The sequence below is a fragment of the Sus scrofa genome, chromosome 3 (assembly GCF_054392235.1).
Source record: "Sus scrofa isolate SSC_HxYL_T2T_F1_AM1 chromosome 3, Sscrofa_HxYL_maternal_Yorkshire_Landrace_v2.0, whole genome shotgun sequence".
NCBI lineage: Eukaryota > Metazoa > Chordata > Mammalia > Artiodactyla > Suidae > Sus > Sus scrofa.
In genome coordinates this window covers 19307460-19327546 of record NC_139385.1, presented here as the reverse complement: position 1 = coordinate 19327546, position 20087 = coordinate 19307460, and the positions used below count along the sequence as shown (strand labels likewise).

General features: G+C 59.2%; 2 protein-coding genes across 5 annotated transcripts in view; one reads left to right on the top strand and one right to left on the bottom strand.

Annotated features, from left to right (window-relative positions):
- The window catches only part of IL21R (interleukin 21 receptor), a 44246-nt gene extending 36571 nt beyond the window's left edge, over positions 1-7675 (top strand). The window contains exons 7-9 of the mRNA XM_021086442.2: positions 129-225; positions 1240-1324; positions 3223-7675. Of these exons, the coding sequence (XP_020942101.2) occupies positions 129-225; positions 1240-1324; positions 3223-3978 (938 nt within the window). The 3' untranslated portion in view covers positions 3979-7675. The remainder of the gene's footprint in view (positions 1-128; positions 226-1239; positions 1325-3222) is intronic.
- Positions 7676-13312: 5637 nt separating this feature from the next.
- Positions 13313-20087, bottom strand: part of GTF3C1 (general transcription factor IIIC subunit 1) — a 71189-nt gene continuing 64414 nt past the window's right edge. For all 4 annotated transcript variants that reach the window (XR_014840388.1, XR_014840389.1, XM_005662064.4 and 1 more), the window contains exons 33-37: positions 19227-19507; positions 17559-18087; positions 16571-16622; positions 15351-15543; positions 13313-14316 (exon numbers count right to left, since the gene is read on the bottom strand). Coding sequence is in view for 2 of the 4 variants with exons in the window: in XM_005662064.4 (XP_005662121.1) it covers positions 14104-14316; positions 15351-15543; positions 16571-16622; positions 17559-18087; positions 19227-19507 (1268 nt within the window). In the remaining 2 variants the exon portion in view is untranslated. The remainder of the gene's footprint in view (positions 14317-15350; positions 15544-16570; positions 16623-17558; positions 18088-19226; positions 19508-20087) is intronic.

Sequence of the window (20087 nt, the reverse complement as noted above, 5' to 3'; positions counted from 1 at the left end):
CAGGTCCATCCCCCTGCCAGGCACTGGCAGCCTTCCCACCCCCTCCCACTGCAGCTCAGACCCAATACCCTCCACACCCATCCCACAGAGGTTGCTCACTTTCACCCCGTGTTCACTTCCTCCCCCAGAGATGAAGAGAAACTGGTACCCTCACCTGCTTCTCATCCTGATCCTCGTATGCCCCGTCCTTGTCTTCTTAGGCCTGAAGATCCACCTGCCTTGGAGGTGAGGCCCAGGGCACAGGGAGGCAGGGAGGGGGTCAGCCTGGGGCCAGGGGTGGGGACACACCTGTCACGGTGACTGTAAGAATGACAAGGATGGTGATAATAAGCTGTTTCCTGGGCACTGGGCAGAGCACGCACTGAACCCTCACAGAGGCGACATGAGCTTGCTGCACGGCACTTACTGCCCTGTGACCAATGGGGAAGCCGAGGCACAGAGCCGTCTAGGAACTTGCCCAAGGTCACACAGCAATGAAGTGGAGGAGGTGAAATTTGGACCCGTGCTCATAACAGTGACCTCAGCTGATACCTGGTCGAGTGAACTTCAAGCTTTGACTCCCAGAGGCAGGAGGGGCTGCCAGGCGGGGTGTGTGTGTGTGTGTGAAGGTTTGGTGGGGTAACCCCCCCACCAGTCTTTCTGCTTCAAAACCAGAGGGTTTGCTTTTATCTGTGTATATGTTGGGTTTCTGCTGCCATCAAGAGAAGGCTGCTGCTGATAAAAAATAAAACCTAAGCTCCCCTGGCCTTAGTGCCAGGCTGGGGCGGAGCCCTCACTAAGTGGCAGACACGGGTGAGGGGTGGGGGGTGGTGCCTTGCACGCCCAGCTCATTTTGTTCAAGGCAGAGAAGCCAGGAAACCACAGCGGATGTTGCGGGGAGCAGTCTAGGTGCTCACCAACTGCTCTCCACACCCCATCCCCAGAGCTGGCTCTGTGCGCATCCCTGGTGGCGGAGGAGGAAGTCAGGACTCAGAGGGGGAGCGTTTGCTCAGCACAGATTGGGCAGCCCAGCCCTTAAACTCGTGCCTTCAGGAGATGCGCTGCCCCATTTTACAGATGTGAAAACTGAGGCCTGGGGCCGAGGGGTGGAAGGGAGGGGCCTGGGTGTATCCTGGAGGCGCCACGTCTCCCGCAGGACAAAGTTGGGGAGCTTCTGAGCAGGAGGCCTGGCTGATCTCTGGGAGGTATGGGGGGGGCTCACCTCGACTCTGATCGCACCCACCCCCCCACCCTCTGCAGGCTGTGGAAAAAGGTGTGGGTACAGGTGCCCAGCCCGGAGCCCTTCTTCCAGCCCTTGTATGTGGGCCATAGCGGGGATTTCAAGGTAAGTGCCCCCACCCCAGACCTGGGCCCTCACACCTGGACCCCAGCCCCCCCCTGCAGGCCCAGGTCCCCCCAGGCCCCTGCCTGGCCTGGAGCCAGGCTTCCGCCTCTGCACCTGCGAAGTGCAGGAAATAATTCCCGTAGGGGCTAAGTTGGCATAAGGATTAAACAAGATCCTGCAGCATTTCCCAGGCCACGGAACCGAACTGGGGGAGGGGTGCGCAGGTGCTTCTTTGAGCCTCAAGTCGGCCTCCTTGGGCCTTTCGTAGAAGCCCTTGAGTTGGAGGTGGGGACATGGGCCAGCTTCTGGGAAGGGTTTGGCGCCACCTCCAAAAGACGCCAGCCCCCTGCCGGGCCCCAACCCCCGCCGCCACCGCCGGTGCCCAGGAGTTCTCTGTGCCCATTTACCGCCACCCACCTGGCGGCGGCAGCAGCCACCGCAGAGAGGATGTGGTGACAGCAGCAGGAGGGGCAGCCCACCTGCTCTGGAGAGCCTGGAAGTCAGAAAGCGCCCTGCTGTCTGCCTGAGTGCTGTCTCACCTCCACCTCTGCCCCTTTCCTCCTCCTCCTGGCAGCCCGGCCTGGATGGGTGGGGGTGGGTGGGTGGATGCTTCTTCATCGCAGGGGAGCCAGGAGGAGCCTGAGGCTCAGAACAGTCAGGGAAGGAGCCTGGGCTCCAGTCCCCGCTGGCGAGACCTTTCTCTCCTCTGCACTTGCCCTGAAGCTCAAACATCACCTCCGCTTTGCATTCATTTCGGAGCTTGCTGTGCACCAGGCACGCCGCTAGCAGCTCCACAGATGTTATTTGTAATTTAATCCACACAACTACCCTGGGGAGTCGGGGCTATTCGCAGGCCCGCTTTACAGACAAGAGACTGAGGCACAGAGAGGGTGAGTAACAGGCTCAAGGCCACACGGCTGAGAAGCAATTTCAAATCTGGGGTAGTGGCTTCCCCAGGCTTCTGAGATGAGTTTTCTGACCCAGTAGCCACAAATCCGGAGATTTCGGTTCTTGGGGGACCCTGGATCAGGAGTGGGACCCCTGGCGGTCAGGGGCAGGGGGCAGCTTAGGGGCGGCTCAGTCCACCGTCGCCCCACAGCCCACATCCACCAAGCACACAGGTGCCTTTCCAAGTGGCTGGTCCTTGATTCACTTGGCTTATTCATTTAGTTAACAGACAATTATTGGGTGCCAACTGTGTGCCGGGCACTGCCTGAGCCTGTGGGGACACAGTCGTGACCAGAAAAGTCAGGGCTTCTTCCATGTCCCCTCTAGTGAAGACACAACCAGGAGAACGTGAGGTTTGGAGAAATCTCCCGGAGGAAATGACCCAGGTGGCCTGCTGGGGCTCTGTCATCCAGTCCTCAGGTCCCCTTGTCCCCACACCTCAAGAATCTCGGTCCTGCACCTGCACAGAGCCCAGGCCACTGAGCAACAGGTTGTCTGGGCGGCAGGCTGCTGAGGGCCGTGGCTCCCTGCTGCAGGCGGGGAAACTGGGGCCCAGGGAGGCAGGGACAGTGGTGGGGACTGTCACCAGAGAGGGACACAGCATGGTGCCAGTCTCCCCCAACTCTATCTCTCTCGATCTTCTGGACTCCTTGTCTCTGCCTGTCCCTTTCTTTCGCTCGCTCTCTCTCTTACGCTAAAGAGCGACACCCACGGCATATGGAGGTTTCCGAGTTAGGGGTCACATCAGAGCTACAGCAGCCGGCCTAGGCCACAGCCACAGTCACGCCGGATCCGGGCTGTGTCTGCGACCTACACCACAGCTCACGGCAGTGCCGATCCTTAACCCGCTGAGCAAGGCCAGGGATCGAACCCGTGTCCTCATGGATGCTAGTCGGGTTCGTTACGGCTGAGCCACCATCCCTGACCCTCCCTCCCTTTCTCTCTTGCAGAGATGGGTGGGCACACCCTTCCCTCCCTCCAGCCTGGAGCTGAGATCCTGGAGCGTGGGGGTGCCCTCGATCCTGGAGATGCACAGCCAGTGCCCTGCGCAGCGTGCAGCCAAGGGGCTGGCACCCATGGAGCTGCCGGAGCCGGCCGACCTGGTGGAGACCGACGGGGTACCTGAGCCGGGCTCCTGGGACCCAGCGCCCTCCACCGCCAGCACCTTGGGCGGCTCCGCTTACAGCCAGGAGAGAGACCGGCCGTATGGCAAGTTATCCATTGAAACGGTGACCGTGAGGGACGCAGAGGGGCCGTGCGCCTGGCCCTGCACCTGTGGAGACGACGACAGCTACCCAGCTCTGAACCTGGAGCCTGGCTCGGGCACAGAGGACCCGCTTCTGGACCCGGAGGCCACGTTCCTGTCCTGCGGCTGCGTCTCAGCCAGAGGCTCAGTTGGGCTGGGGGGCCCCGCGGGCAGCGTCCTCGCCAGGGTAAAGCCGTCCCCCGAGGATGAAGCGGGCTGGGCTCCAGGGCCACCCTGGGGGGACGGGCCACCCCGAGGGGTTTCGGACAGTGAGGCAGGCTCGCCCCCAGCCGGCCTGGACATGGACACGTTTGACAGCGGCTTCGCGGACTCTGACTGCGGCAGCCCCGTGGAATGTGACTTCAGCAGCCCCAGGGACGAAGGGCCCCCCCGGAGCTACCTCCGCCAGTGGGTGGTCATGTCCCCTCCGCTGGCGGAATCTGGGCCCCAGGCCAGCTAGTGCGGCTGACTGGCCCTTCCAGCGCTGGCCGTGCCGCTGAGCCACGAGCCGCAGATGGGGTGGGTCCCCTGGGCTGGGCTGTGAAGAGGCCTGGAGCCCTCGGACTCCCCGATGGGGCCCCTGAGCTTGGTGTTTTCCGTGTGCATCTGGGGCTCAGGTGCCGGTGGCGTGTCCTCGAGTGCGAGTGGCACACGTGCTGTGTTCACGGGATGACAGCCTCCCTCCCAGGCCTGTGGGCTGGCCCCGGATCACGAGCCACCCCAAGAGGCTGGTCCAGTGCCGCCCACAGGGCCTGCTGAGACCAGGGCACTGCCTGGGACAGACCCCAAGCCTAGCCCCCAGGTCCCACCTCCAGGAGCTGCCCAAAGGCCACTCTGTTCCTTATCACCTCTCCGGGGGGTGGGGGGGGACAGGAAGGGGACCACATGAGCCCACGGTGACCCTGGGAGTGGGGAGATTTGGGGGTGGGGCCGGCAGACCCCAGTCTGAATCTCAGTTCGGACACCTCCTGGCTGTGCCACCTCGGGTGAGTCACTGCCCGTCTCTGGTCTGGAGTTTCCTGTCTGGACGATGGGGGGCAGGGGGCATGGCCTACCCTGGGGAGAAATGGGTGAGGTTGCCCACATACAGTGTGCCGCCCAGACCCTCAATAAACATCAGCTTCCTTCCTCCTGCGGCCAGGACCAAGGCCTCTGCTGCAGGTGGGTGGGGGCGAGGAACCAGACACGCCTGGGTACGTGCGGGCCTGTCCCGCCCTGCAGAGGGGCACCTGGGGGATTCCGGGCTTAAAATCTGCTTTGTTCCTTAGAATCAGGCCCTCACCAACCACAATTTCTTGATTGAGCACAAGTACACACGGATGCTGAGCTGCGCAGAGAGGAGCCCCCTCCATGGTCCTCCCCGTGGGGGAGAGGGGCAGACCTGACTTGGCAGTGATGGCAGGGAATGTCCCGCTGCCATCCCCTGGCATCTGAGTTGCTCATCCTGGGGAATCAGGGGAAGTCAAATTCTTGAAGATTTGTCCAAGAGCCTGATGACATGTAAATTTAAGATGCTAAGAAAAGGCCTCGCGATGTTCTGAAGGCACCTTACTGAGTGTCAGCTTTGGGCAGGAGCTAGATGACGGTATTGTGTGTTGCATGCAGCTCACACTTTAAAAAAAGAGAGAGAGAGAGAGAGAAGGGAGTTTCCTTTGTGGCTCAGCAGGTTACAAACCCGACTGCTATCCATGAGGATGTGGGTTTGATCCCTGGCCTTGCTCAGTGGGTTAAGGATCCGGCGTTGCCGTCAGCTGTGGTGTAGACCGCAGATGCGGCTTGGATCTGGCGTTGCTGTGGCTGTGGGGTAGGCTGGCAGCTGTAGCTCCGATTCGACCTCGCGCCTGGGAACCTCTATACACTTCGGGTGTGGCCCTAAAAAAAAAAAAGATTATTTACCCTCCCCAAGGATACTCGCCTTTAGAGAATGCTTTTTCCAGACCACCCAGCAGCGTTAAGACAGAGTGTCAGGGGCATCCGCACCCTGGCTGGGAACCTGTGGCGCTTGGACCCCCCCCAAAGGCCAGGCTGCAGGGTGATACTAGGAGCCCTGGTTTGTCTTTGCTTTGGGGCCAGGGCTGAGCCAGAATCTGGCAGAAGTCCGTCCTGCCGATAGCTTCTCTGTGACTCCTCCATAAAAGGGGGTGGTTGGGAGAAGTCGCTGAGAGAACACAAGAGGCCTTGGTTTTGAAAGTTCTAGAACATTGATGGTTTTAGTAGTGGGACTGTTAACCTGGGATCAGGGTGTGTGAGGCTCGGCTGGGAGCACACGTGTGAAACCGCAGCTCCTGCAGCTGTGAGCAGCCTTCTCCCTCCCCCGCCGTCACCCTGGAGATACTTGGGCCAAGGTGTGCTGTGGTTTTCACACCCTCGCGGAGGCCACAGGTTCCAGGCACCCTCTGAGCTCTGGGCTCCCCGGGGAGGCAGCCCGGCTTGCCAGCACACACAGCTCTGGTCTGGGGTGCAGGGAGAGGGACACCTTGGAGACACTGATGCCAGCCTGGGGGTGGGACGGGGCTCTGGATGGGCCAGACAGGACTTGTCACTGTCTGTCTTGGAAGGGGACCAGCTCATACGCATAGGCGCAGAACGGGGGTGGGAGCTTGCCCACCTGGGAGGATGGATGAGTCGGGGGCGGGGCGGAGGGATGATGGATGGGTGAACAGGTGCACAGGTGAGTAGATAAGCGGATGGTGAGAGGCTTGAAGGAAGAACAGTTGGATGGATGGATGGATGGAGAGGAAGCGGCTAGAGAGAAGGATGAAATAACAAACATAAGCTCCGTGAAGGTGACGACTTTGCTAATTGTGTTCACTGCTTTCCCCTCAGCCAGGCACATAGTGCACCCTCCGTAAGGCCTGACTAGCCGTGTTTGCTTATGTCCATGGGATACATTTTGTCACCCTGGCCAAGTTCAAGCTACCGACCCGGTGACTCTAAATGTGGGATTGGAACAGAGGTGCGTAATCGCTTAGCTTGGCATGAGCCAGCCCTGCACACCACCAGCGGGAGCCCAGAGGGGGCATCAGGAGGGCTAGGGGGGCTTCAGGGAGGACGTGGTTTTTGTTAGGCTTTGAAAAATGCATAGACGTCGTTAGGAACCCCGGATACTCAGGGGTGGAGGTAAGAGCTTGAGCAAAGGCCTGGGTGTGACTGAGCCCAAGCACCTGGGGGTGGGGAAGGCACTTCCCTGTCACCCAGAGTCCAGGCCAGAAGTGCTAACAACCCTGTCTTAAGAGGCAGGAGGATGCCACCTCCTGCTCCCGGTCCAGCACTTTTCCATCTATGGGCTCCAAGGGGGTGGTGTATCCATGTGACAAATGAAGTGAAAGTGAAGAAGGGGCTGGTGACTTCCCTGAGATCACACACTGAATTAAAGGTCAGAGCCAGAACTTGAACTCTGGTCTCCTGATCTCAAGTCCAGCTCTCTCCGTCATGCTTTGCTATATGGAATTGAGGTCAGGAGGGAAGAAATTCTTGGCAAACACTGTGGGTACCTATGCTTCTTTCCGAGCAGCATCCTGTGGGGTGGCTGAGCCCAGCTCTAGGAGTGGCTCCCTGGCCCAGGCCTGGCCAAGAGCGCATTTCCTCCCAGCCACGGTGCTGGTTCAGGGTCAGACATGTGACCCAAGCTGACCCATACACGTTTCCTGATGGGATGGCTCAGCTGCAGGAATGGACTAAGCCTGGAGCTGCTGGGAACCAGGAGGAAACAGCTCCCCTGAGATGAGGCCAAACCACTAGAAAGCAGAGCTGGGAAATGGACATATATTCCTGGTAATATCTCTTGAGCTCCTGGATCCAGCCATACCTGAAACTACATTTCCCCAGGACTTTTGAGGTACATGAATATGAAGTCATTCTGTTGTTCACCAAATGTCTCTAGCTCTTGGCCTTCTGCCCGCCTTGTGGCCAGATGGTGTCGCATGACCAGGACTGGCCAATGAACTGTGAGCAGAAGAGTAAGTCTCGCTTGTGGACCAGAGCACTGGACTGACAGTCCTCATGCAGTTTAGAGTTCTCCTCTCGGCCACAGTGGCAGGCAATGGTGGCTGTTCCGTCAGCCTGGGTTCTTAAGAGGAGAGATGTAAGCAGAACTTCTCGTTCCCCTGTGATGGACACGAATTGTGAACAAGAAATAAATCCTTTGTTCTAATCCACTAAGATTCGGGGGGCTGATTGTAACCACAGCATAAACCAACCTCTCCTGCCTCAGTCAGTAAGCTTGTAGGTTTCCTTTTTTTTTTTTTTTTTTTGCTTAAGGAGGTTTGAGAGGGGTTTCTGTCACTTGCAGTAGAAGAAAGTGTCCTGGCATATATCTCATCTCAACCCAGCAACAAGAACTGTCCTCCCATCCCAAGGACGGACCATATTCCAGGGGGCCCGAGGACAAGGCTCCATCCCATCTCATGAATGATCTTGGGCAACATGCTCACTGTCTCTGAGCCTCAGTTTCCTCTCTTGCAAAGTGGAGCAGGAATTAGGCTCTGGGGATGTAAAGGGGGGAAGAGAACAGAGCCATTAAAAGTGCATGTGCTTCTCTTCCATCTCCTTCAGCCGGCCTCCGGGCCAGATGAGGGGAGGGCTGGGTCCCAGTGCTTCCCGTCTCCTCCCAGAAAGATACCCTCAAGCTGCCATCACCCTATGCCAGGATGTAAAGAACCCAAGACCTCCCCCTTCCGATGTTTCCCCATCAGTTACCCCCCCGCCCCCCGCCCCGGTCTCAGCCTCTGATGCTGAGTGTCCCGAACAATCTCCTTTGAGGAGAGAGAAGGGGCAACTCAGGCACAGCCTTTCATTTTCCTGCTGGGGAAACGGGGGACCAAGGGGGGGGGGGGTGCAGGGACTCACCCCGTGGCCTGGCGTCCATGCTCCCTGCTCAGTCTGCATCCTCAGCTCCTTTTTAGCCTCCTGTTGGAGGCAGAGCCTCTCCCCGCCTCCTCCTGCCCATCTGGGACTCAGTTTGCCTGGGCCGCCCCTGGCACCATGTGCAGGACAGCCCTTCATAGCCCACCACACCCACAGTCACCCCAGAGGCACCATCAAAACCCAGAACTGGGGGTTCCTGTCGTGGCTCAGTGGTAATGAACCCGACTAGTATCCATGAGGACAGGGGTTCGATCCCTGGCCTCGCTCAGTGGGTTGAGGATCTGGCATTGCCGTGAGCTGTGGTGTAGGTCCCAGATGTTGCTCAGATCTGGTGTGGTTGGCAGGTATAGCTCCGAATTGACCCGTAGCTGAAACTCCCATTTGTGGAGGGAGGGTGCGGCCCTAAAAAAAATAATAAAATCCTGTAACTGGCCTTCCATGCATGATGGCAGAGTAAGGCCAAGTACATCCCCTCCTGGGAACTCATGACACCAGGAGCAAAGGAGAAAGAAGGACACGCTCCTCCATGAAGGGGGTGGGAGGGGGGCACCTGCAGTCCAGCCACAGCCACACACGTGAATGGAAAGCAGGAGTCGTCAAATCTTAGCTCCAATGTCACCTTCTCAGGGGGACCCACCCTGGGCCCCTGACTCCAAACTGCAGCACCGCACCGACCTGGTTTTATTAAATGTTTAAATGACCTTAATACAAGTAAACGTTTCCCATAATATTTACTGTGCTTTTTACATACGTCTCTTACTTAGTATCATATTTACAGTCTGTTCCATGAGCAGAAGGACTTTGTTTTATTCACTGCTAGGTCTCAGAGCCTAGAATAGTGCCTGACACATAGCAGGTGTTCAATAAATAATGGATGAATGAATGAATGAATGGGAGGCGGAGTTGTGACTGACATAGCGGTGGACAGAAAGCAGGGAGGGGACTGAGCCTGGGATGGAGCCACCTGGCCTTGGACTTGGAAATGCCCCAGAATGGGACACGAAGGTGAAGACATGGGTGTCCTGGGAAGTCTGAATGAAGCCAGAGACCTGCCCCCCTGGACCCCCTCTGCTCACACGGTGGGGCAGCTAGGGGGTCTTCTTCCATCCTTAGTGGCAACAGATGCGAAGGGTTTTCTTTTAAAAATTGATGACCTCGGATTGGGATGATCACTGTACAACTATAAATGTAATAAATGCATTGAGTAAAAAAAAAAAATTGATGGCCTCAGAAAAGAAACTTCTCCATTCTGTAATTTTGGAGGCTCTCAGCCTCATGCTGGCTCCCCACCCCAAAGCAAAACCCATCCCTGGAAAGAGGTGTCAAGGGAGGGGGGAGGGCTTTGAGCTGGACAGTCTGAGTTGGGAAGCCAGCAGATCCACTTACTAGCCTCCATCCTGCAGAAATTATTTTACCCCTCCCCCCCTTTTTTGGGGTCGTTTTTTAGGGCTACATCTGAGGCATATGGAGGTACCCAGGCTAGGATTCAAATCGGAGCTACAGCTGCCGGCCTACACCACAGTCATAGCAATGCCAGATCCAAGCCACGTCTATGAACTACACCACAGCTCACGGCAACTCCAGATCCTTAACCCACTCAGCAAGGCCAGGGATTGAACCCGAATCCTCACCGACCTATGTTGGGTTCCTAATCTGCTGATCCACAATGGGAACTCCCTTATTTTACCTCTTTAGGCTCAGTTTCCTCATACACGAAACGGTTATACTGATCGGACATACTTCTTAGCTCTTGTGGGACCACAAGTCAGTAAGTGTAAAGTCCCGAGAGCAGTGAGCAGCGTCTGGCACATTGCAAGGGCTCAGAAAATGCTGTTACTCTATCCTCACTTTTGTGGACAAGTCACCTCCACAAGCTCTCAGCTCTTATGTGGGGGGACAAGGAGCTATAGACTTCTGCAGCCCCAGATGAACCAGCAGGAACGGAGATGCTGGGTTCTGATGCCCCCTGCTGGTAACCATTGGAACTTGGCTGAGGAGTCCACTGTCCAGGCGGCTCCATTTGAACCTGCCAGGCCCTGTCAGGGACACACTTGTCACAGCAACTCTGGGCAGTGGGTACGTGGTGAGGAGAACACAAGGTGAACTGGGAGGGTTTTTTTTTTTTTTTTTTTTTTTTTTTTGCTTTTTAGGGCCGCACCTGCGGCATATGGAAGTTCCCAGGCTAGGGGTTGAATCGGAGCTACAGCTACCGACCTACACCACAGCCACTGAAACGTGGGATCTGAGCCACCTCTGCGACCTACACCACAGCACATGGCAACTCCACTGAGCGAGGCCAGGGATCGAACCCGCAGCCTCATGGTTCCTAGTTGGATTCATTCATTTCCGCTGCGTCACGACAGGAACTCCAGGAGGTTCTTTTTTTAAACCAACAATGGCTGAATCCTACCCCTTGGGTGGGCAGAACCTGCCGTGGGCAGTGGGTGGTGCTGCCGGGCCGTGAGACCGCGCTAAGCAGGGAGATCACGTGTGCGCGCACACATACATGCACAGAGACACACAAACACATACTTCACACACACAGCACATATGCACATGCACATCTGGAAAATCCTGGACATCTATGCATCAAGGGCCCAAGGTAAGTACGGGTGCTCAGGTGAAATCAGAGGTTGGGGATCATTCTCAGTCCCGATCCCCGAGTGGCCTTGGGCGAACCGAGGCTGGAAGAGGAGGAAGGGCCCATGGGGGAGGCTGGCAGCAGCAGATCAAAAGAGATGATTGGATGCAAGAAAGAAGGGAGGCGGAGCCTGAGAGGATGCTCAGTGGGGGAAACCAGGAAGCAATTTCAGTGCTTACCCTTCAGGGAAGAGAGGGCACAAAATCAGGACCTCACTGCCAGGGCCACGCAGCACGTAGGTAGCGCTCTACGTGCTGATACAGATGTGCCAGGGACTCTGCCTGGTGAAGAGCTGGAGCTGTGTGGATATGTAAAAGCCACTGCAGGTCGCGGGGCTGGGGTGGGGTGGGGTGTATAGAATATTTGTAAATGCAGAGAAAAAGCCCTGAAGGAGAAAGCAGCCGGAGGCGTACGTCATCTCTGTTATGTTTTAAGTGTTTAAGAGAGAATGGTGGGGTGAGGGTCCTGTGGTGGTGTAATGGTAACGAACCCCCCACCCCCCGACAGGCATGCATGAGGATGCGGGTTTGATCCCTGGCCTCGCTCAGTGGGTTAAGGATCCGGCGTTGCTGTGAGCTGGGGTGTAGGTTGCAGACACGGCTCGGATCCCGCGTTGCTGTGGCTGTGGTGTAGGCTGGCAGCTGCAGCTCTGATCAGACCCCTAGCCTGGGAACCTCCATATGCTGCAGATGTGGCCCTAAAAAGAAAAAGGAATGGATTGTGTGAGTGAAAAGGGTAAGAATGAAGAGGGGAGGGACAGGGAACCCAAGGGAGGAGCTGCAGGGGTCTGGGCCCCGCTGTCACTCAGGGTGAACAGGACATGGCTCCTCTGGGCTCAGTGCCCCCCACCCCCGTTTTATTAGGTAGTTGATGTTTAAAAGCCCTTTGCTTCTAAATGTGAATTCTTTCTCCTGGGGACGCCGACTTTCGTTTTCCATAGTCCCTGCCCCTCCCTGGTAGTGGCCGAGGCCCCCTTCCTCTCCTCGGTGTTGCCTGAAGGTGTCTGATCTCAGTTTCTGGTCTACGCTGTGGTTCCAGGAGCCCCGGGTGCAAAGAGCCACCTTAGTTGGGGACAGTGAATAGAGGAGGGGCTGGATGGACAGGTGGACGGGCAAGTGGGGGTGGGGGAAGGTGTAGGTCGGTTGCCCAGGATGCTGGCTGTGGAAACGTAGATCGCAGAGGCCCCGTCTTTCCACTCAAGCACAGACCCCTCGCCTCTATGTCTCATCGCCCACAGACGAGCCCAACCTGGGGGGACGGGAAAAGGAAGGGGGCTGGGCTGAGCCCTGCCATATGCCAGCCCTTGGTGTTCTTCGGCCCACTTGGTCCTCCTGTGAGAGAGATGTTCTGTCCCCACTTCTCAGATGAGAAAACCAAGGCTCTGAGCCGGAAACATCAAGCCTGGACTCCCCGCTGCCTTCCTCCCACCGCTTAGCGCATTCCCACGGGATCAGCCTCTGTATCTTCTGTTTCCAAAGCCGATCACACCTGTTATTCTACTTGATTTCAAAAAAACCCCTCAGATGCTATTTTTTTCACATTTGAGTAAACATGAAAAAAGAAGAGGAAAATGATGTGAAGACTTGGGTCGGGTCTCGGCTGTGCTGGGGTTCACCCTTGAGACCCCGGACCCCACGCCCCTGGCCCCCTGTCACGCTGGAATCTGGTCCAGGGTGACCAGTGGCCGGGTTCCTGGAGGCGGGAGGACGGGAACAAAGGGCTGCCAGCCAGGCCGGGTCAGGCGCTGCAGGTGGTAAGTGAGGGAGCTGCAGTGGGCCTGCGACCGGGCCTGGTGGGGGCATGTCCCATTCTCGTGACTGTCACGTGCGGTGTTGTGGGATTGCTCCAACTTTCAAGATAGAAATCTGTATTTTTAAAAAATCTGGAAATCTTCAATGTTTACAGAATGTTGGCCACTAGCAAAACAAAATAAAACAAAGAACCGTTGTGAGCTAAAGGGAACTGCCATGGACAGAATCCATGTCCCAGGCCCGTGTCCTCTGTGGCCTGCTGGCATCGCAGACTGTGCCAAGTGGCCTCAGGCCCGTCCTGCGCTGGGTGCTTCTGGACACCTGTCAAGGGAGAGGAAGAGGCCCAGCCAGGCAGGAGGAAGGGCTTTAGAGGTGGCGGCCGGTGGCGAGGCTGCGCCTGGGGCTGGCTGAGCTCGGCCGCAGCCCCCGCTTTCTCCCTGGGTTTTACCGGCCACATTCATTCCTGGTTGTTGTGCGGCCGAAAACAAGGCGCCCCCAGGGGATCAGAGATTCTTCAGGAAACACAGAGAACAAAATACACTTTACTTCACTTTAATTAAAAAATAAATACATGCCAGGGGATTTTTTTTAAATGAGGAAAAAGGTTGAAAAAACAAAACAAACCCCGGGACTTCCCGTTTTTAGCTGGTGGGAGGCCTGTGGGTGGCCTGCAGGCTCAGCCCCGCCTGGAGGGCAGGGGTTCCGCCGGGCACACAACCCCCTTCTGCGACGTGTCCCCGGGAGGCCCTGCCCCTCAGGCCACGGGGGCTTTCTGGGGAGCAGGGGGGGGTCCTCCGCAGTGGGGTGGCTGGAAGCTGCAGGGCGAGGTGTGTGTGGACGGGGCAGAGCCCCGTGTCCTGAACTCCCAGCCCCTCGCCGGCCAGCAGATGTCCATACAGGGCTCCAGGCCTGGGCCGGCGGCTCTGCTCCCGAAAGGCAGCCTCAGCTCGGAAGCCCTCGGAGGACGGGCCCCCTGGGGGCTTCTCAACCTCACCACAACCCAGGTTCCGGAGAGCTGGGTGGGCGGCTCAGCCGAGGCCCCGGGAATAGGAGGAGGTGACGAAGCGAGGTCCCTTGGGGCAGCCCGGGAAGGGCCTGGGGGCAGGTGGGCAGGTGGCCCTCCTTCCAGGAGGTTCCGGGCCAGGAAACAGCATTTGAGGCCTCAGGCTGGGCACAGGGTCTCTGTACAATTGGCGGGTGGGGGCAGGGCCCTCTGCACCCCAACCTCGCCAGGCTGCACCCCACAGTGGGCAGAGGCCCCCCAGGAGAGCACACTCTCTCTCAGGGTCGGCAGAGGGACAGGCGGGTCGCGAGGGCCACGGGGGCCTCAGAGGTGGACCCACTTGTTCCAGTTGGCCTCGCTGGGGAAGACACGGCCCAGGCGGATGGTGCAGTCCAGCGTGGGCTCGTAGGACACCGTGAGGTTCTCGCTCAGGCTCGAGGGCGCCTCCACCTCTTCGATCGCTGGCTTGGAGAAGAGCGACACGCTCCGGGGCTTCCTCAGCAGGCGCTTTTTAATGCAGCCCAGGAATTCCAGGCCCTGCAGACGCCACAGACAGACTGGTTTCCAGGGGCGCTTAAGGCCCGTGTCCTCTCCTGGGCGCTGCTTCCCAGAACAGACCCCTGACCTTGGCCTTGTAGGAACTGACCAGGGGGTTTAGGCAAAAGCCCAGGGCAAGCGAGCAAAGGGCGTGACCAGCATTTCACAGCAGCCTGCGCTGGGCAGGGGCTGAGGAACGGCTTCCAGATGGGGTTTTGTTTGGCCCAGACCTGCAGGGAGTTTCACAACGAACTTCCCATTTCTGCTGCTGCTGAGGAGCTGGAGCCTCCGGGCACATGTGGCAGGGGCGCACCGTGCCCACCAGGCTGTGCTGCCCTCAGGGGGCCGTGGGCCTGGTTCTGGCTCTCCCTTGTCCCTCAGCTACCAGCCTGCCCCTGTGGCCTTGCGAGCTCTCCACGCCCCACCCCGGCTTTTTACGGCTGAACCTGTGGCACATGGAAGTTCCCGGGCTAGGGGTCAAATCAGAGCTGCAGTCTGCGGCAGTGCCGGATCCTTAACCCGCTGAGCCAGGCCGGGGGTGGAACCCGAATCCTCACACACATCATGTTGGGTTCTTAACCCGCTGAGCCACAACGGGAGTTCTGGCTTGTGGGCTCTGGAGCCCTGGTCAAGTGAAAACGTCAGAGGCAAGAGCCCGGGAACGTCAATATTTAAGCCAAGGCGGCAGCACTGCGGGGCTGGGGAAGGCCCCAGGGCAGGGGGGTTGCTGCGGGGGCTGAGTGCTGAGAGCCGGGGCTGGGGGCCAGCAGCGCTAAAGGGTGGGAGGCCAGGCACAGGAGGACGGAAACAGGCGTGCAGGAGAGGGGGTGCGGGTGCAGTAAGGAGGGGACGCCTGGGGCACAGGACTCTTCCCAGGAGCCTGGCTCTCGTGGGGAGGCCGGTCTGCCCTCATGGGCAGAGCCCGTACACAGCACCGGCCCTGGAGCTCAGCCCACGGGCCCCCACTGCCGCCGCCCTCTGAGACTCAGGAAGAGGGACCCGGTGAAGGCCTCCCCAGCGGGGGCCCCTCGCACCTGGAGCAGCTCGAGCACGGCGAGGGGCTGCAGGACGCCCTGGTAGTGCTGCAGCAGACAGCTCTCGGGGATGCCGGGCCGGGTCATGACCTGGTAGAGCACGGCCTCCATCATGCCCTTGCACACGGGCGTGTTCAGGCGGCCGTCCACGATGCGCCACGGGCGCCCGATGAAGCAGATGTTCTCAGGGTCCCTGCGGGGCGGCCACACAGTGGGTCAGGCTCAGCGGGGAGCGGGGACGGCTGCGCCCACACAGCCCAGATCACGGGCCGGGGACCGTCTCCCTCCTGCTCCTCTGCCACTCGCTTCCCTCCCACCTGGACGGAGGCTCCCAACCCCACGGCCCGATCACCGCACACTGGTGGTGGCAGCGGGAGGAGAGCGAGGACCTGTGGCTGCCTCCCCTTTGGGCCAAGCTCTCAAGTCTTTACGCAGAAGAAGCTCTGCTTCTGTGTTTTTTTTTGTTTTTTTGGTTTTTTTTGTCTTTTCTGGGGCTGCTCCCGCGGCATATGGCGGTTCCCAGGCTAGGGGTCGAATCGGAGCTGTTGCTGCCGGTCTACGCCAGAGCCACAGCAACACCAGATCCAAGCTGTGTCTGCAACCTACACCACAGCTCACGGCAATGCCGGATCCTTAACCCACTGAGCAAGGTCAGGGATTGAACCCGCAACCTCATGGTTCCCAGTTGGATTCATTAACCACTGCGCCACGACGAGAACTCCTCTGCTTCTGTGTTGATGCAGTGGTTCCAGACACACTTTCCTTGGGAGGTTTCTGTTAAGAACTAAGCCAGGGACTGGTGTGCCACGTGGGGTGCTGGCGGGGGACAGGCCCCAGGCTGGCTGGGCACTGGGCTCTGATGGCGCGAATGGGCCCTGAGAGGTGAGATCTGAGCCGGGAGTGCAAGGCTCCGCCAAGCTGAGGTGGCGTCCACACTGTGGGAGGCACGCCCGCCGCCAGAACAGCTTCTGCGAACCCACTGTTCCGAAAGGACCGGGCACTACGGCAGCCTTGTACTCCTGGATGTGCAAGAAGCCCCCCTCGGGGGCCCAGTGGGTGGGATCACCTGTCCCTCACATGGCTGGGTCCCCCCTGGCCGAGAACGTCGGTGCCAGACAGATCTTTGTGAGAGATCGTCACCCCACAGTTAATTCTGGACCCTGGGGACGGCACCGCCCCACCCCTCCCGGCTCAGGCCCCTGAACCTGAACCACACTCACCTCTCCTGCCCTGCCTGGGAGAGGCTGCCGGCTGCAGAACCGTCCGCCACACCTGAAAGTGGAAAGGGGTGTGAGACACGGAAAGTGGGGCCAGCTCTTCCTCCCGTTCATCCCACAGGTCCTCCGGGGCTGGGGATGAAGCGGGGAACAGAGGGGAGCAGTTCCGTCCTCAGAGCCTCTGTCCCTGGAGCAGCGGGGCTGCGGGACCAAAACCTGCACACCCGGAGCAGCCCTGGATGGAGGGCAGAGTGCAGCGGGGGGCTGTGCCTGGGGCCCTTCCAGGGGGCAAGCTGGCCCCTCTGCCCCCTGAAGCCCTGACCACAGAGATGGGTATGTAAAAGCCTTGGGCAAAAACACCCCAAAGAATCACACAGCACAGGAGAGGAAAACGGGGTGTCTGCCAAACCCCTTGGAAGGTGAGATCCCTCCTCCCTTTTTTTTGCCTTTTTAGGGCCGCACCCTCGGCATATGTTGGTTCCCAGGCTAGGGGTCTAATCAGAGCTGGAGCCACCGGCCTACACCACAGCCACAGCCACGCCAGATCCGAGCCACGTCTGCAACCTACACCACAGCTCACGGCAACGCCGGATCCTTAACCCACTGAGCGAGGCTGGGGATGGAACCGAGTCCTCATGGATCCCAGTCGGGTTCGTTACCGCTGAGCCACGATGGGAACTCCCCCCTTTCTGCTTTCTAACAACGGATGCTTCAGGGAACGCCGCTTCCCAGGACCACGAGAGGGTCTTGTACTTGGAATTCATGGGTGGGCTCAGGAGTGCCCGAGGCTTCTGCCCTCCAGCGGGAAGCCTAGTGCCAACAGGCAGGAGCTCCCCTCGATGTCAAGGCCATGAAGAGCTGAGGTGAAGGCCCCTCTGGTGGCGGCAGTGGGTGTCTGGTCTCAGAGGAAGGTGTAGCCCAGCAGGCCCCATCACAGGGGACAGGTAGGTGGGGGAGGAGGGGGTGGGGGCTGGGGAACAGGGTTCCGTACCTCTGGGGTCTTCAGGGCCCTCCAGAAGCTGCTCTCGGCCTGGGGAGCTGGGGACCCCGACATCCTCCTGCCTGGCTTCCGACACCCCTGGCAGGGGCTCCCTTGTGCCTGGGTCCTCAGGAGCCATGGGTGGCATAGACACTGGGGTTTCTGGCTCCTCTTCTCCTCTGGGCCCGGGGCTGGGGGCCCAGGGCATATCATGGCACGCGGGCCTCTTTGAGGGGGGCACCTGAGCGATCTCGGGGTCGGCCCCCCCACCCTGGCTGTCCGCATCGGCGTTGCCCCAGCTGGCGCGCCTCTTGGCACCCCGGGGGCTCTGAGAAGGAGATGCCTGCCTCTCAGAGGGGCCGTCCTCGCCAGAAGGCCCCTCCAGGGGTCTGGCCTGGGGGTCTTCTCTTGGAGGGTCTGCGTCCTCCTCTCTGCCTTTTAGCTGCACCGAGCGGAGGAGCCAGGGCTGGGCAGAGGCCATGGTCACCAGGCGGGTGGTGCTGCTACCAACTTCAAGCACCTGCTGGTGCTCCACGAGGTCCTAGGCAAAGCAGGAGACACGGGGGGTCTGTAGGGGAGCCGAGGGTCCTCGGAGTTTGCTCCCGGCTGCCTGAGCAAGCGGCCAGCCCAGCTCCTTCAGGACAGATGACTGGAGGATGAGGCCCGGCTTGCGGCCCTGGGCTGTCCTCTCCCCGTCCAGGCTGAGTTGCCCACCCATCGAACAGGTCTGCTGCCTGAACTTGGAGCCACGGCTGCAGCCCAGAAGCTGATGGGACTTTCGGAGTCTCCAGCCGCCAGGCTGGCTTCTCCCCCGGACCCAACACCCCGAGCGCTATCGCGTCCTCCGGCAGAGGCCACAATTATTCCCTAAAGTAGGACAAGGCCTCCCCTCACGGTTACACCACACCCACTTCCCACAGCCTTGTTCTCATCCGTGAGCTGTACCGACTCTGGGCGCCACGGAGGGGGAGGGCGGTAGTGTGTGTTACCGTTATCTTTTCATTTTTATACTAAAAAAGCCGCAAGTCAGGGTTCAAGGAATTTGCCCTAGTTTGTAGCCTGGAACCAGGACTCATGTGCAGCTGACACTCGCTACTGTGGCCCTGTGAGGGGCGGTACCAGGGCACAGAGGGAGCGGCCTGCCCCTCGCCTCCTGAGAGTCAGTGGGATCTCCTGCTTGGGCTTCAGCACCGGGGCCTGGGAAAATCCTCCCATCTCCGAGGCCTACCCACCTCCCAGGGGCCAGAGTTTGCAAACCCCACGTGCTTTTTTTAGGGCTGCACCCACGGCATATGGAAGTTCCCAGGCTAGGGGTCGAGTGGGAGCTGTAGCTGCTGGCCACAGCCACAGCCACAGCCAGAGCAAAGCGGGATCCGAGCCGCATCTGCGACCTACACCACAGCTCACGGCAGTGTCGGATCCTTAACCCACTGAGCAAGGCCAGGGATGGAAGCTGGAACCTCATGGTTCCTAGTCGGATTCGTTAACCACTGCGCCACGGCAGAAACTCCTAAAATCTATTTTCAATGTTGACAGCTAATTCAACTTTTTCCCCAGCTAATTCAACTTTTGATCAATTCTACTACATGTCCCAAACCAGATCTATTCACTGCGGGCACAGGGCCCGGGAGCTACAACTTCTGCTTTCGCGACTGCGGGCTACCCGAGAGGCTGGCTCACCTGGACGTAGTCGGAGAAGGTCCTGGTGCGCTCAGCATCTGTCTTCTCCAAGGCGGAGAACTGCCTGCTCAGCCTCACCTTGTCCACCCCAAAGCAACCGGCCGCTGCGATGGCCGCCTGGATCTCCAGGGCGGCCAGCACGTCTCCGGGTTTGTACCCGGACAGCGCCACCTGGTGGGCGAAGTCTTCCAAGCCGTAGGTATCCTCGGGGACCTTGACCAGCCTGGTGAACATGTCAGGGAGGCAGGAGGTGCCGACTGTCAGCTCTTCCAGAGGAGTGGCTGCAGAGACCAAGAGGACCAGACTCAGCCCTGAGACGCCCGCCCTGCAGCCCAGTGCTCAAGCGCAGCCGAGGCAGGACTTGCTCCCACACCCACTCACCGCTCCCCAAACAGCGAGGGAGCGGTCACCTGGGGGGCACAGGTGGCCCCTGGCAGCTGGGTTCCTGATAATGTGCCCCTGGGTCCCTGGGTCCAGTGTGATTCTCCTGCTCCAGACTCGCACTGAATGGCAGGAAGCGGGGGCTGGGGCCTGAGAACCAGCACTCTGGGGGGGAGGGGGTTGTCCACTTGGGCTGCCCGGGCCCACCCTTCCTTTTTTGTTTGTTTTTGTCCTTAGAGCTGCACCTGCAGCATATGGAGGTTCCCAGGCTTGGGGTCCAACTGGAGCTGCAGCTGCCGGCCTACACCACAGCCACAGCAATGCAGGATCCAAGCCGTGTCTGCGACCTACACCACAGCTCACGGCAACACCAGAGCCTGAACCCACTGAGCAAGGCCAGGGATTGAACCTGCATCCTCATGGACACTAGTTAACCTGCTGAGCCACAACGGGAACTCCCACTCCATCCTTCCCGATGGG